The sequence below is a fragment of the Numenius arquata genome, chromosome W (genome assembly GCF_964106895.1).
Source record: "Numenius arquata chromosome W, bNumArq3.hap1.1, whole genome shotgun sequence".
NCBI classification, from domain to species: Eukaryota; Metazoa; Chordata; class Aves; order Charadriiformes; family Scolopacidae; genus Numenius; species Numenius arquata.
The window spans coordinates 19,966,381-19,981,199 of NC_133615.1; the positions used below are offsets into that span (position 1 = coordinate 19,966,381).

The window sequence follows — 14,819 nt, forward strand, 5'->3', positions numbered from 1 at the left end:
CAGAGTGGGACAGATGTACATTTTATATATAAAAACACAGAATCCTTTGGACAAAGCACAGATAACACACAGGCAAATACAGTGGGTTTTTTGTAGCGTACATATGTTCATTAACAGCATATGCATACATATCACATGTATCTTATGATGGCTATTGAAATTTGCTTTATTTCTCTATAGTGCTTCACATGACATAGACACACTAGAATAAAAACATTTGAGTTGTTGCCATGGCATTTTACTTGCTGTCCAAGACTCCACACCATCAAAGGACATCTTTTCCAACCTCTCTCTGACCCTGACCAGCTTGACATTTGACAGCACCAGGAGGAAGCTAAATGGGAGCTCCTGGTGATGGTGGGACTTTCTTCAGTCATTTAGAATATTGTATCTTTGGACATTGCATTAGCTGGCAGCATCTGTTGGCTCTTTGGATACTTTCTGGGAGCAACAGTACTACAGGGGTGCCTTGCTTAATGTCCTTGTGACTGTGACAGCAGTGGCAGGGAAGATGCAACATCTTTATACAGAATTGGTAAGTGCGCCCTTCTGGAAGGATAGAAAATTACTTTCTTCAAGGATGGGCAGTTGCTTGAGGAAGAGGTTTCAGGAACTTGGGTGGATAGGGTTGTAGCATCAGGACAATGGGAGATGGTTGAGAAAAGCAGATAGCAGATGCACAGCCAGTCCCTGCCCATGGCAGGGGGGTTGGAACTCGATGATCTGTAAGGTCCCTTCCAACTCTAACCATTCTATGATTCTATGATTTTCTGTAGGCCCTGAGGCAATCCTATAGATTTGTAACAACAGCAGGCAGCTATTAAAAGTTGCTAGACTGAAACTAAACCTGGAGGAATAGATTCGTTCTGCAAAGGTACTTATGTGCCTCAGCAAAAAATCTTAAGACATAAATTGTAAATTTTAATATTAAACTACTTCTTCATATTGCAACAATGATTGAATTACAGTATATCAATTTTTTTTCTGAAAAAGAATATATAAATACTTAATATATCAATTTTCTAGCTTTGAAATAAGCTAGTATGCAATGAAGTGTTTCAGTAGCTGATACATTTTCATCCTAAACAGGAATATATTCAGATGCTAATGCCTCCATTAATCCAGAAGTGGAACATGTTGAAGGATGAAGATAAAGATCTCTTCCCTTTATTAGAGGTAAATGTTAAAATTTCAATATGTTTTATCAACTTCTTTTAGGAATTGCCCCTTTTACTAAAGATGCTCCTACTAGGAGGTGTGACTATAAAAGCTGACAGTGTTAGGTATTTCCCATTATGGAGAAAATATGACTGTAGTAAGAAAATCTTGTGACTGAGGAAGTGTCATTAAGTATAGAACAAATCTTTTAGATTATTTTTTTTTCTGCCATTCTTGAGTGTTTTCTTTGGGATTCTTTTTTTTAAAAAAATAATTGTTCCATCTCCCTGTTGTTCTTGTCTTTTTCTCCTTGCTCTCCCTTCATCCCTCCATTAAAACTATCAGACAGGCTGAACATATGAACCAGACCATGTAGTCTATTCTCTGTACTTTCCAAGTGTGAATCAGGAAAACACTGCTAGAGAAATCTCTTGGGTTATGTTAGGGCTTGTACATGATCAGGATACTGAAGTTTAGTGTGAGTGCTAGCTGAATTATAGTAACTGTCTTCATATGAACTTTCTTGACCACCTTTAAGAAGATGCTGCTTCTGAGAAGTTTTCTCAACTAGTGTACATAAGAGAGAGTAACAATTAGCTGATAGTTGCCTTGGCTTGGCTAATTCGTACTGCCTTTTTAAGTTGTTTGTACTTAATCAGTTACTTGTGGGTATACTTAAAATGCTTTTAATTTGCTTCTCCCAAGTAAAAGTTGGTTGGTTTTTTTTATTTTATTCCAGTGCCTGTCATCAGTTGCTACTGCCTTGCAATCTGGCTTTCTTCCGTACTGTGAACCTGTATACCAGCGTTGTGTAAATCTGGTGCAGAAGACTCTTGCACAAGCCATGGTATTTTTCTGTTGCTATTCCAACATTTTCAGAATATCTCCTTAAACCAATGTATTAACTATGTAAAGTTACAGGTTTGCAGGGAGATTTGTAGTATTAATGATTGAATATTTAAATGAAGTTGCAGTTCTGAAACAAATTTTTGGTTTGTTTGCTTTGGTTTTACTTTTATGCATACCCCTGAGAAAACCTAATACTCTTTTTGAAAATGTATACTTATTTGTTGTAGTTGCACAATGCTCAGCCAGACCAATATGAGGCTCCAGATAAAGATTTCATGATTGTGGCTCTTGATTTACTCAGTGGTTTAGCTGAAGGACTTGGAGGCAACATTGAACAGCTAGTGGCTCGCAGCAATATCCTGACGTTAATGTACCAATGCATGCAGGTGAGATGAGTAACCTGTTTAATCCAAGGATTTTCTTTCTTAAGAGAATCGGAAACACTTCTAGAATTGTCAGGTTTTTTTCTTCCTCTCTTTAGGATAAAATGCCTGAGGTACGGCAGAGTTCTTTTGCATTGTTAGGTGATCTGACAAAGGCGTGTTTTCAGCATGTTAAGCCTTGCATCGGTATGTTTCTTTTACATATTAAATAATTAGCATGTTTTACAAACTAAGAGGCTTTTTTAGCCATTGTTAAGTTCCTTTTTCTGTGGCTTGCCTTGTCATAATAAGTTTTTGTTTTCTTTTATCAGCAAGAGTCTGTAGTCTTTTCTCCTTTGAACTGTGTGTTTAAGACATTTTCTTTTTGTAGACAGTGCAAAAGTTCATTTTGCTGCTTGATTTTTATAATGTAACATGCTTCCTGTTGTGCTGGAATACAGCAAAACAGATGTACTTAGACTTCATTTAGAACAGTTGCTTGCTTTGATAAATTCCTGAATTTGTATCTTCCTTTGCATGTATAATTTATATATAATGAAATTAGAAGACTTGGCTAGAGGGTACGTTTGGGGGCTTTTTTTTGTATTATTTTTAATTTCAGTAGGGAAGTAGCATCAGTTATACACTCCCATGATATTCACTGTCTCTTCCCTCAGATACTCTTGAGAGCCTTCTAGGCTTCATTGCTGGTTGGCTGTTGTTTTTTGGGGGTGTGTGAGAGGTGATGTTGTATTTGGTAGTTTTTTTTGTTGTTGGGGGGGGGTTGCTTTGGGGTTTTAGCACAGCTGAATACATAGCTATCCAGGTGTGTTTTTTCTTCCCCTAGCTCCAGGAAGGGGAGGAAAAAGGTTTCTAGGGTTACATAAAGGTAAAGCCCATTAGAAATATTTTTAAATCATAGTTTGAAAAGATTTGCATTGATCTGCTTAGGTTGTAAAATCCAGGTTAATCTGATATATAGCAGAAATACAGCTCTTGTATGCTTACACTATTTCTTTTAAACACACCCACCCACCCACCCCTGTGATCTTACAGTAATGGGACAAGATGGTTTTATTGTGTGATGAGATTTTAAAATGTTGTTCTTTTTAGCTGATTTCATGCCCATTTTGGGAACCAACCTAAACCCTGAATTCATTTCTGTGTGTAACAATGCCACCTGGGCAATTGGAGAAATCTCCATCCAGATGGGTAAGATATATTTTTTTTTCTTTGAATCTTTGCACATTTAGAATAGTTAGTATGGATTAGCTTTTTTTTTTTTAATTTTAACAATACTTCCATGTTAAAATTTAAATTAAATTTTTTATTCTTGTCCTTGACAGTAAGATCAATGTACCAGATCTAAATAGATTATGTATATTTATGGTCATTTTCTTCTGAATGTTTCTTTTTGGCTGTTTCAGGTATAGAGATGCAGTCTTATATTCCAATGGTGTTGCACCAGCTCGTAGAAATAATTAACAGACCCAACACACCAAAGACATTGTTAGAAAACACAGGTACCCAAAAACTGAACCATTCATGGTAAAGGGAATTAGAGATACTTTTTTTTATAATGATTTATAAAATTGCGTAGAACTTATTTTATTGCTCTGTATTTGACTTCTATAAGCAAAAACATCTGTTTTGCAGAAGTTTTTACAAGTCTCAGTTTTGCAGCAAAACATCTATCATATATCTAGATTATTGAAGTTATTGCTTTCTCACGTTTATAATGCTTTATATTTATGTCATATATTTAGTTATTCTTCCAATTTTATTTATGTATACAATATGACAAATGTATGCGGTAACGCTTAAAGACTTAGTGGCTTTACACTGATTTTAATATATGCATGTCCTTACACACGTGTACTGTATGTCTAGCGTTTGAAACAAATGTAATTGGCATATATAAAACAAATAATGAACACTTTGAATTTACAAAAAATGCACTTTTTTTTAAGATTAATTTGTAGTAGTATGCACAAAAATCTAGATCTGTTATGGCAGTTTTACCACAACATAACTGAAATTACATATAACTTCTATTACCTGGTCACTTTATAACAAATTTCATGTTTGTTTTTATGTTCTGGCCATGCATGTTTTTATGTTCTGGCCAGCGGCTTTGCCTTCCAAATTGGGAGCAGTCCCCAAATGCTTTATTGAATCAGAATTTCTGAGGCTTGTTTCTTTTGCATTTATAGAGGGCATGTTCTGGTATGAAGAGCACCTTCCATACTTCAGCAAAACTTTATTAATAATTTAACAGGTTTCTGGTTTACTATTTTACTAATTGAGAAATTTTTGACTTTTTTCTGTTTGAAAACTCTTTGTAAGAAAAATGATAGTTTAGTCATTATACTTTACATAATTTTGAGCTAAGTATGAGATAAATCAGAGAGAGATTTCTTTCAATGCATATTTTTCCTCCAGTATTCTCTACATCCCACCCCCTCGTTTAGTATGGAAGGTGAACTTAAAGGAAAAATTGCCTAGTTGTCTGGCCTATTATAGGTACTGATTTTTGACATTATAATTTTGGAGCAAATAACTACTTGTTATGAAATACACCATGAAATAGTATAGCAATATAAATTTTCTTTCCCCCTGCCCCAACCCCCTTCATCTACACTGATGGATTTGTAATACCTGTAACTGAGAAGCATCCAGTACTTAAAAGTTTGCTTCCATCACTTCTAGAGAATTTTTTGAAGCATCCAAACTGACTTTTTTTTTAGTATCTTAATAGTTACTTTAAATGTGCATAACTTCAAATAAATGTTGAGTGTGGTGTACTTATAAGTTTGTTGTGGGATATTGTGCTGCATGCCATTGGTACCTGCAAGAGTGTTACTATTTTCTGCTTTAGGTTGTTATGTAATGAGCTATGGAAACATATGAGACCACCTTAAGTAAAAGTAGTTGCATAGAAAATAATGAGTTATATGCCAAAAAGTTAAGCTGTGACAGAAACTACTATTCTTTGTACAGACTGTAGCTGTGAGAACTTACAGATAAACCTTAAAGGTGTATTTTCATTTGAAAGTAGTACTTCAAATGCAGTTTTATAAGTTAGATGTGCTGAAAATTTGAGACACTACATATTGGGCAAAATAGTACATTACCAGCGAGCCACAGCTTTCATGGAATGAGAACGTTTCAAACTGCTAGTATATCCTACACTAAGCTTTTAATGGAGAAAGCATCATCTGCTTTATTGCATGTTTCATGAAACTGTTCACAAATGCCTGTTAATTAGTGTTGCATAATACATCCCTTGAACATAGGTTTCTTTTCTCTGATTCATATAAATCTGCTGGATTTTAGTATTATTCATGTATTTTGCTTCAAGTAATCTTGATACATTATTCCCCATCTTCTCCTTTATCTAAAGATTAATCTTTTGCAAGTTGAGCAAACACCATTAAAACACATTTGCATGATGATATTTTCTTCAGTCTGTCCCTCAGAACAAAGGACCATGCTGTCTAATCATCCAAAGAAGCAATTTTGCTTTTCATGTGCCCTTATGCTTTTGTATCGGAAGTCAGATTCTTATACAACTTTTATGAGGAAGCGTTTTTCTGAACAGGAGAAATATTGGAATTAAAAAATTAATTTTCTGCAGTCAATTGCTGTGAATTAGCAACCACTTGAAATTCTCTTCAAGATTATGAAGAAAACAAATATTTGGTGATCTTTGAGAAGTGATTAATCTATTTAGTGTTTATTAGATATACCACAATATATTCAATGTAAAAGTATTTATAAATGTATTTTTACAGATAGGTATATTAAAATCTTGAATTCAGAATATTGAAAAATTAAAATGTTTAGGACTACTTGATACTAAAACTGAAAATGGTTAATTCCTTTCTGTCAAGAGTATCCATAATTGGACTTTTTAATAAAAACTTTGAAGTGTATGGTAGGTAAATTTACTGTAAGAGGTGATTCTGAAGAGGGCAAAATGACTGCTTACATCAGAAAGCCTTTGGATTTTAAATTGTGTTTTTTGGTGTTCTCTCATTTTCTTCTTTAAATTTTTCTTTTACCCTGGAGAGTATATGTTGCTGCCTCTTATTTAGGGGGTGGTAATAAACAGCACTGGTGAAATCTTATGTTTACTATCATACACAGATTCTGTTGGCTTCTGTTTCTGAGTTATTTGTTGTTTTTTCTTTATTTTTTCTCCTCCCCCCTCATTTGCTCATGTCTTGGTTGGCGTTTGGTGGTGTATAACCGTGATTGCATTACCTTAGCAATAACAATTGGTCGTCTCGGTTACGTTTGTCCTCAAGAGGTGGCCCCCATGCTACAGCAGTTTATAAGACCCTGGTGTGTATTATTTAATCTTTTTTTTTAATTCATTTTTCTTCACTCTCTCTCTTTCTTCTATCTCACTTTTAGATATATTTTCAGTTGGTTACAAAATCTCAATCCTTAATCATTGCCAACCATGTGACTAATCTTGTCCTATCAGGTTTGTGAGTTTATAGTAGCACCGTCATGTATTCTTTATGTTGTGGCTAACGACTAATTTATGCATGGGATAAGATTGTCACATGCTTGCGTGTTAAAGCTTGACTACAAAAAAGCATTTTAAAATCCACCAGAATGATAATACAATGCATGCAAATACTGTAAAATTTAAACTGTGCATTACTTTACTTAAAATTCAGTCTGAGGCTTGAATTGCTGTAAGGAATATGTTTCTTGACTTGTTATGTATAAAATAGCTTGCTTGCTGCTGTAAAAGTTAAATAACTGTTCTGTAAGTGATATCTGGCATAATTCATACTGTGATAGTATTATATGTTCTGCTTCTAATAATGATAGTTTCTATAAATATTTCATATACATGTTTCTTTTGTATTTAATGGAATACAGGTCACACTTTCTAACTGTATATAGTGCAACAGGAAAGCAAGATTCTGGAGATGATGCCTGATGGAAATATACTAGTAAAGACTGTGTGCAGCAAGTATCTTTCTAAGTGTTCAAAAGTGTTTCAGATAATCTTATCAGTGTGACTTATTCCATCAAATACTGTCATCTAGTTCTGACTCGACTGAATGAAAAAGTAATAGAATTAGCTAAGTTTTGCTCTCCAACTTACTAGGTGCACCTCTCTGCGAAACATAAGAGACAATGAGGAAAAGGATTCAGCGTTCCGTGGGATATGTACCATGATCTCAGTCAACCCCAGTGGAGTAGTCCAAGTAAGATACATAAATAGATCTTAAATTTTTTTATTTACTCGTGTGAAATTTAGTGAAATCTGTATATGGAGTATGAAAAAGTTTAGATTGATGTTGATTACCTGTATTACATGCTGTAGATGCTTTTTTGACTTCAAGGAGACTAAAATGTTTAGATTTCAATTGATACATATCATGATACTTCAGGATTTTGACCAGTAATTATTGCTTATGGAAATTTAAATTCATTTTTTGTCTTTTACTTACAAAGAATATGTAAATAATGAACTTCGATTAACTGTATTTTGATACTTCTGTTAGTCTTTTTTATGTTGAGGCAAAAGCTGACATACTAAAACCTATTTTTCAGATGCAATCTAGGCTTTTAAAACAATAACCGCCCCTTAATTCTTAAAACTTGAGTAGGGAAGTTTCTGTTTCAGATTTGGATATATTGCTTAAATAGTCAATATGACAAGGAAGATGCATCTCTTTAAAATAAATCATACACCTCAAGAATAGAATATGAATTGCTCTTTAGTCTCCACAGCTCCAAAGTAAAGCTGTACCAATGTGATATTTTCTAAGAGGAAAATGAAGGTGAATTTCCCTCTCCTCTGCCTGGAATCCTTCTCCCTGAAACACAAGAATTGAGCCTCTATCTTGTTTTGAATTCTTCAGTTCATTTCACTTATCCCTTAATTTGTCCTTAGCATTTCCCTCTTCTGCTATCCATCTGTTCTTTCACACAGCTTAAAGGGAGGGAGTAATTAAGGACTCTCTTCATTAGAATCATAGAATTGTCTAGGTTGGAAGGGACATTTAAGATCATCTAGTCCAACCATCAACCTAACTCTGATAAAAACCATCACTAAACCATGTCACGCGTTATCTCAGCTCTCCTCTTATGTAGTTGTTATCCTCAGTTCTGTCGTGGTTTAACCCCAGCCAGCAACTAGGATCACACAGCTGCTTGCTCACTCCCCCAGTTGGGATGGGGAAGAGAATCAGAAGGGTAAAAGCGAGAAAACTCGTGGGTTGAGATAAAGACAGTTTAACAGGGAAAGCAAAAGCCGTGCACACACAAGCAAAGCAAAACAAGGAATTCATTCCCTGCTTCCCATGGGCAGGCAGGTGTTCAGTCATCTCCAGGAAAGCAGGGCTCCAGCACAAGTAACAGTGACCTCGGAAGACAAACGCCATCACTCCAAACGTCCCCCCCTTCCTTCTTCTTCCCCCAGCTTTATATGCTGAGCATGATGTCATATGGCATGGAATATCCCTTTGGTCAGTTGGGGTCAGCTGTCCCAGCTGTGTTCCCTCCCAACTTCTTGTGCACCCCCAGCCTGCTCGCTGGTGGGTATGAGGAGCAGAAAAGGCCTTGACTGTGCAAGCAATGACTAAAAACACCAGTGTGCTATTGACACTGCTCTCATACCAAATCCAGAAAAGCACTACACCAGCTGCTAGTAAGAAAGTTAACCCCATCCCAGTCGAAATCAGGACAGTTCCTATCCAAAAACATGTCTATTATCAACTTAATGATTAAGACTGATGTTTTAATGGTGTAGTAGGAGGTAATGCATGACAGCAGATGAACTAAACATAGGGATTTTGGGGTCCCTTTAATTTTGAATCTATATGATAAACAGTCTGTGTATCTCAGAAACAACTTCTGCCTCTGCTTAAAATAATACAACAGCTTTTTTCCCAACTGGAACTACATGAGAGGGAGTTGCAAGTGTGGTCTTGAGTTTGTCAACTGTTATTAAGATGATTGGTTCTCAAACTCGGTATGTGTACTGAAAGAATTAGACAAGTGTGGTGTGGGGAGGAGAGGGGGTGAGGTGTGTGGTTTGGGTTTTTTTAAAATCAAAGACCTGATTAAACAAAGCTGTTCCTACGCTCAACTATTTCTATTTCCATACACTTAAGCATACAATAAGTTACAGTTATTGTCTGAATTAACTGGAAAATAAAGACCTAAAACCAAAAGCAGTTGTGAATTGGGATCAAATATGCTGCATAATTCATAGAACGAACATCAGACATTGTTTTTAGACCTATAAATTGAGGTTTCTAACCTATGTGATTGTTTCATCTTATAGGACTTTATTTTTTTTTGTGATGCTGTTGCATCGTGGATTAGCCCAAAAGATGATCTCCGAGACATGTTCTGTAAGGTAATGTTTCTAGTATGTCAGTATATCTGAACTGTGGTTGTTTTGGTTCCTCTGTTTCTTTCTTGCTTTCTGTTTCCACTATTAGCACTTATTGTATTTGTGGTCATGAAGGCTTTCTTGCAAAGTCATAAACTTTCAGACAAAACATCATAAAAATCTGAAGTTTTTTTTACCAATGTTTTCTTACGTGCTTTCAGGTTATTCCAGAATTCTTAACAGTGTTGATAAAGCTCACTTGAGATCTTATCTGAAAGGATAATCATCCTCAAAGAGCTCTTCATAATGTCCAACTTCCTATATTTTGACTACATTTGGAAGAACAGGGGGGTTTATATCACATAAGACTTTCTTTTCTTTTTTTTTTCTTTTTTCTAGAAAATGAGATCTGCGTAGTTCTCTCCCCCCCCCCCGATGCCTACTTTTATTTTAGAAATATTAAGAATATTGCAAATGAAAACTCTTCCAGTGGTATCCTGATCTGTTTATCTTGCTTCATCTGAAAATAAGAATTTGGGATTGCTTAACCCTTGTCAGAATCCATCTTGGATAGTCTTCAACAAACTAATGTACAGTGATAGCAAAGAATGCATCCCTAGACAAAGTGTCAATAGAATTTAATCAAAAGGAATGTGCCTTGTGTAAAATAAACAAGGAAGGGTGCACAGCAAACTTGCTACCCTGGACTTCAGGAGAGCAGACCTTGGCCTCTTGAGGGACCTGCTGGGCAGGGTAACATGGGATAAAGCACTGGAGGGGAGAGGGGCCCAAGAAAGCTGGTCAGTATTCAAGGATCACCTCCTCCAAGCTCAGGAGTGGTGCATCCCAACAAAGAGGAAGTCAGGCAAAAAACACCAGGATGCCTACAATGATGAACAAGGAGCTCCTGGATACACTCAAACAGAAAAAGGAAGCCTACAGAGGGTGGAAGCAAGGACAGGCAGTCTGGGAGGAATACAGAGAAACTGTCCAAGTGGTCAGGAAGCAGATTAGGCAAGCTAAAGCCCAGATAGAGTTAAATCTGGCCAGGGACATCAAGGCCAACAAGGAAAACTTCTATTGATATATCAGAGATAAAGGGAAGACCAGGGAGAATGTGGGCCCTCTCTGGAAGGAAACGGGAGAACAGCAAGGGCTCTAACCACATCGCCCAAGTCGCAGAAGGCAAAGGCAGGGACTGGGAGAATGAAGAACTTCTCCCCAGGAGAAGATCAGGTTTGAGACCAGCTGTGGAGCCTGATGGCACACAAGTCCATGGGACCTGATGAAATTCGTCCATGGGACCTGATGAAATCCATCCACAGGTCCTGAGGGCGCTGGCAGATGAAGTTGCCAAGCCACTTTCCATTATATTTGAAAAGTCGTGGCAGTCCGGTGGAGTTCCCGCTGACTGGAAAAGGGGAAACGTAACTCCCATTTTCAAAAAGGGAAAAAAGGAAGACCTGGGGAACTACAGGCCGGTCGGTCTCACCTCTGTGCCTGGAAAGATCATGGAGCAGATCCTCCTGGAATCTCTGCTAAGGCAAATGGAAAATAAGGAGGTGATTGGTGACAGCCAACATGGCTTCACCAAGGGCACGTCATGCCTGACAAATTTGGTGGCCTTCTATGATGGGGTTACAGCCTTGGTAGACAATGGCAGAGCAACAGATGTCATCTACCTGGACTTATGCAAAGCATTTGACACTGTCCCACATGACATCCCGGTCTCTAAACTGGACAGACATGGACTTGATGGATGGACCACTTGGTGGATCAGGAACTGGCTGGATGGCCGCACTCAAAGGGTTGCGGTCAACGGCTCAGTGTCCCAGTGGAAGCCAGTGACGAGTGGTGTTCTTCGGGGGTCGGTAATGGGACCAGTGCTGTTCAACATCTTTGTTGGTGACATGGACAGTGGGATTGAGTGCACCCTCAGCAAGTTTGCTGATGACACCAAGCTGTGTGGTGCAGTCGACGCACTGGAGGGAAGGGATGCCATCCAGAGGGACCTGGACAGGCTTGAGAGGTGGGGCCCTTGTGAACCTCATGAAGTTCAACCAGGCCAAGTGCAGGGTCCTGCACCCGGGACATGGCAATCCCAGGCACAGATACAGGCTCGATGGAGAAATGGATTGAGAGTAGCCCTGAGGAGAAGGACTTGGGGTTGTTGGTGGACAAGAAGCTCAACATGAGCCGGCTGCATCAAGAGAAGTATGGCCAGGAGGTCGCGGAAGGGGATTCTGCCCATCTACTCTGCTCTGGTGAGACCCCACCTGGATTACTGTGTCCAGCTCTGGAGTCCTCAGCACAGGAAGGACATGGACCTGTTGGAGTGGGTCCAGAGGAAGTCCACGAGTATTCTGTGAGTGCTGCAGCCCCTCTGCTGTGAAGACAGGCTGAGAGAGTTGGGGCTGTTCAGCCTGGAGAACAGAAGGCTCCGGGGAGACCTTATTGCACCCTTCCACTCCCTAAAGAGGTCCTACAGGAAACATGGAGACAAACTTTTTAGCAGGGCCTTTTGTGATAGAACGAGGGGTAATGGTTTTAAACTGAAAGAGGGGAGATTTAGACTGGATAGAAGGAAGATATGTTTTACGCTGATGTTGGTGAGACCCTGGCCCTAAAGGGGATCCAGGAATGCTGGGGAGGGACTCTTAATCACGGAGGGGAGCCATAGGACGAGGGGTAATGGTTTTAAACTGAAAGAGGGGAGATTGAGATGAGATCTCAGGAAGAAATTCTTTGCTGTGAGGGTCGTGACACCCTGGCCCAGGTTTCCCAGAGAAGCTGTGGCTGCCCCATCCCTGGAGGGCTTCAGGGCCAGGTTTGACGGGGCTTTGAGCAACCTGGTCTGGTGGGCGGTGTCCCTGCCCAGGGCAGGGGGGTTGGACTTAGATGACCTTTAAAGGTTCACAGAATCACAGAATGATATGGGATTGGAAGGGACCTCCGGAGATCATGTAGTCCAACCCCTCTGCCAAAGCAGGTCCACCTAGAGCAGGTTGCAGAGGAACTTGTCCAGGCGGGTTTTGAATGTCTGCAGAGAAGGAGACTCCACCACCTCTCTGGGCAGCCTATTCCAGTGCTCTGCCACCCTCAAAGTAAAGAAGTTCCTCCTCATGTTTAGATGGAACTATCAATGTTCAAGTTTGTGCCCATTTCCTCTTGTCCTGTCACTGGGCACCACTGAAAAAAGACTGGCCCCTTCACTTGAGACCCACCCTTTAAGTATTTATAGGTGTTGATCAGATCCCCCCTCAGTCTTCTCTCCTCCAGACTAAAAAGACCCAAGTCCCTCAGCTTTCCTCATAAGAGAGATGCTACAGGCCCCTAATCATCCAGCCTGTCCAGGTCTCGCTGAATGGCGGCACAGCTTTCTAGTGTGTCAGCCACTCCTCCTACTTCTGTATCATCAGCAAACTTGCTGAGGGTACATTCTATCCCCTCATCCAGGTCATTGATGAATATATTGAAGAGGACTGGACCCAGTACTGACCCCTGGGGGACCCCACTTGTTACAGACCTCCAACTAGATTCTGTGCCCCTAATAACAACCCTCCGAGCTCTGCCATTCAGCCAGTTTTCAATCCACCTCACTGTCCATTCATCTAACCCACACTTCCTAAGCTTACCTATGAGGATGCTGTGGGAGACTGTGTCAAAAGCCTTGCTGGAGTCAAGGTAGACAACATCCACCACCCTCCCCTCATCTATCCCCCAGTCATGCCACCATAGAAGGCTATCAGGTTAGTCAGACATGACTTCCCCTTGGTGAATCCCTGTTGACTACATCTGATAGCTTTCTTTTCCTCCACATGCTTTGAGGTGACCCCCAGAATGAGTTGTTCCATCATCTTTCCAGGGATGGAGGTGAGGCTGACCGGCCTGTAGTTTCCCGGGTCCTCCTTCTTGCCCTTTTTGAAGACTGGGATGACATTGGCTTTCCTCCAGTCCTTGGGCACCTCGCCTGTTCTCCAGGACCTTTCAAAGAGGATGGAGAGCAGCCCAGCAATGACTTTTGCCAGCTCCCTCAGCACTCGCGGGTGCATCCCATCAGGACCCATGGACTTGCGGATATCCAGTGTACTTAACTGTTCCCTAACTTGGTCTTCTTTCACAAACGGAAAGTTTTCCTTCATCCAGACTTTTTCTGTTTCCTCCAAAGCCTGGGACTCCTGAGGGCTGGCCTGAGCAGTAAAGACTGAAGCAAAGAAGGCATTCAGCAACTCTGCCTTCTCTGCATCCTCTGTCACCATGGCACCCGTCTCATTCAACAGTGGGCCCACATTTTCTCTCGTTTTCCTTTTGCCTCCAATATACTTGAAAAAACCCTTCTTGTTGACTTTGACATCCCTTGCCAAGTTTAATTCCAAGGAGGCTTTCCTTGTTTCATCCCTGCATACTCTAACTGCACTCTTCTAATCTTCCCAAGTGGTCAGTCCCTTCTTCCACACACTGTAAACTTCCTTCTTCCACTTGAGCTTTTTCAGAAGCTCCCTGCTCAGCCGCGCAGGTCTCCTGCTTCCCTTGCCTGATTTCTTGCTCTTAGGGATGCACCGATCCTGAGCTTGGAGAAAGCAATATTTGAATATCGTCCAGCTCTCTTGAGCCCCCCTTCCTTCCAGAGCCCTAACCCATGGGATTTCTCCAAGCAGTTTCTTGAAGAGGTCTAAGTTAGCCCTCCTGAAATCCAAGGTTTCAGTCCTACTTATTGGTTTGCGTGTACTGTCCACGATCCTGAACTCTATCTTTCCATGATCACTGCAGCCGAGGCTGCCCCCAACCTTAATGTCCTCCATCAGTCCCTCTTTGTTTGTCAGCACTAGGTCCAGTAGTGCTTCTCTCCTTGTTGGCTCCTCCACCACCTGAGTCAAGAAGTTATCATCAATACACTGGAGGAACCTCCTGGACTGTACATGCCTGGCTGAGTAGCCTTCCCAGCAGATATCAGGGTGATTGAAGTCCCCCATGAGAAGTAAGGCCTATGATTGCGAGGCTACTTTGAGCTGACTGTAAAAGGCCTCATCAACTTCCCCATCCTGGTCAGGTGGCCTGTAATAAACACCCACAACAGTGTC

General features: G+C 40.0%; 1 protein-coding gene across 1 annotated transcript in view; it reads left to right on the top strand.

Annotated features, from left to right (window-relative positions):
• LOC141476786 (transportin-1-like) overlaps positions 1-14,819 on the top strand; it is a 96,657-nt gene that overhangs the window by 76,358 nt on the left and 5,480 nt on the right. The window contains exons 15-23 of the mRNA XM_074165587.1: positions 1,090-1,176; positions 1,898-2,005; positions 2,235-2,393; positions 2,489-2,576; positions 3,483-3,581; positions 3,797-3,892; positions 6,641-6,716; positions 7,501-7,600; positions 9,688-9,762. Of these exons, the coding sequence (XP_074021688.1) occupies positions 1,090-1,176; positions 1,898-2,005; positions 2,235-2,393; positions 2,489-2,576; positions 3,483-3,581; positions 3,797-3,892; positions 6,641-6,716; positions 7,501-7,600; positions 9,688-9,762 (888 nt within the window). The remainder of the gene's footprint in view (positions 1-1,089; positions 1,177-1,897; positions 2,006-2,234; positions 2,394-2,488; positions 2,577-3,482; positions 3,582-3,796; positions 3,893-6,640; positions 6,717-7,500; positions 7,601-9,687; positions 9,763-14,819) is intronic.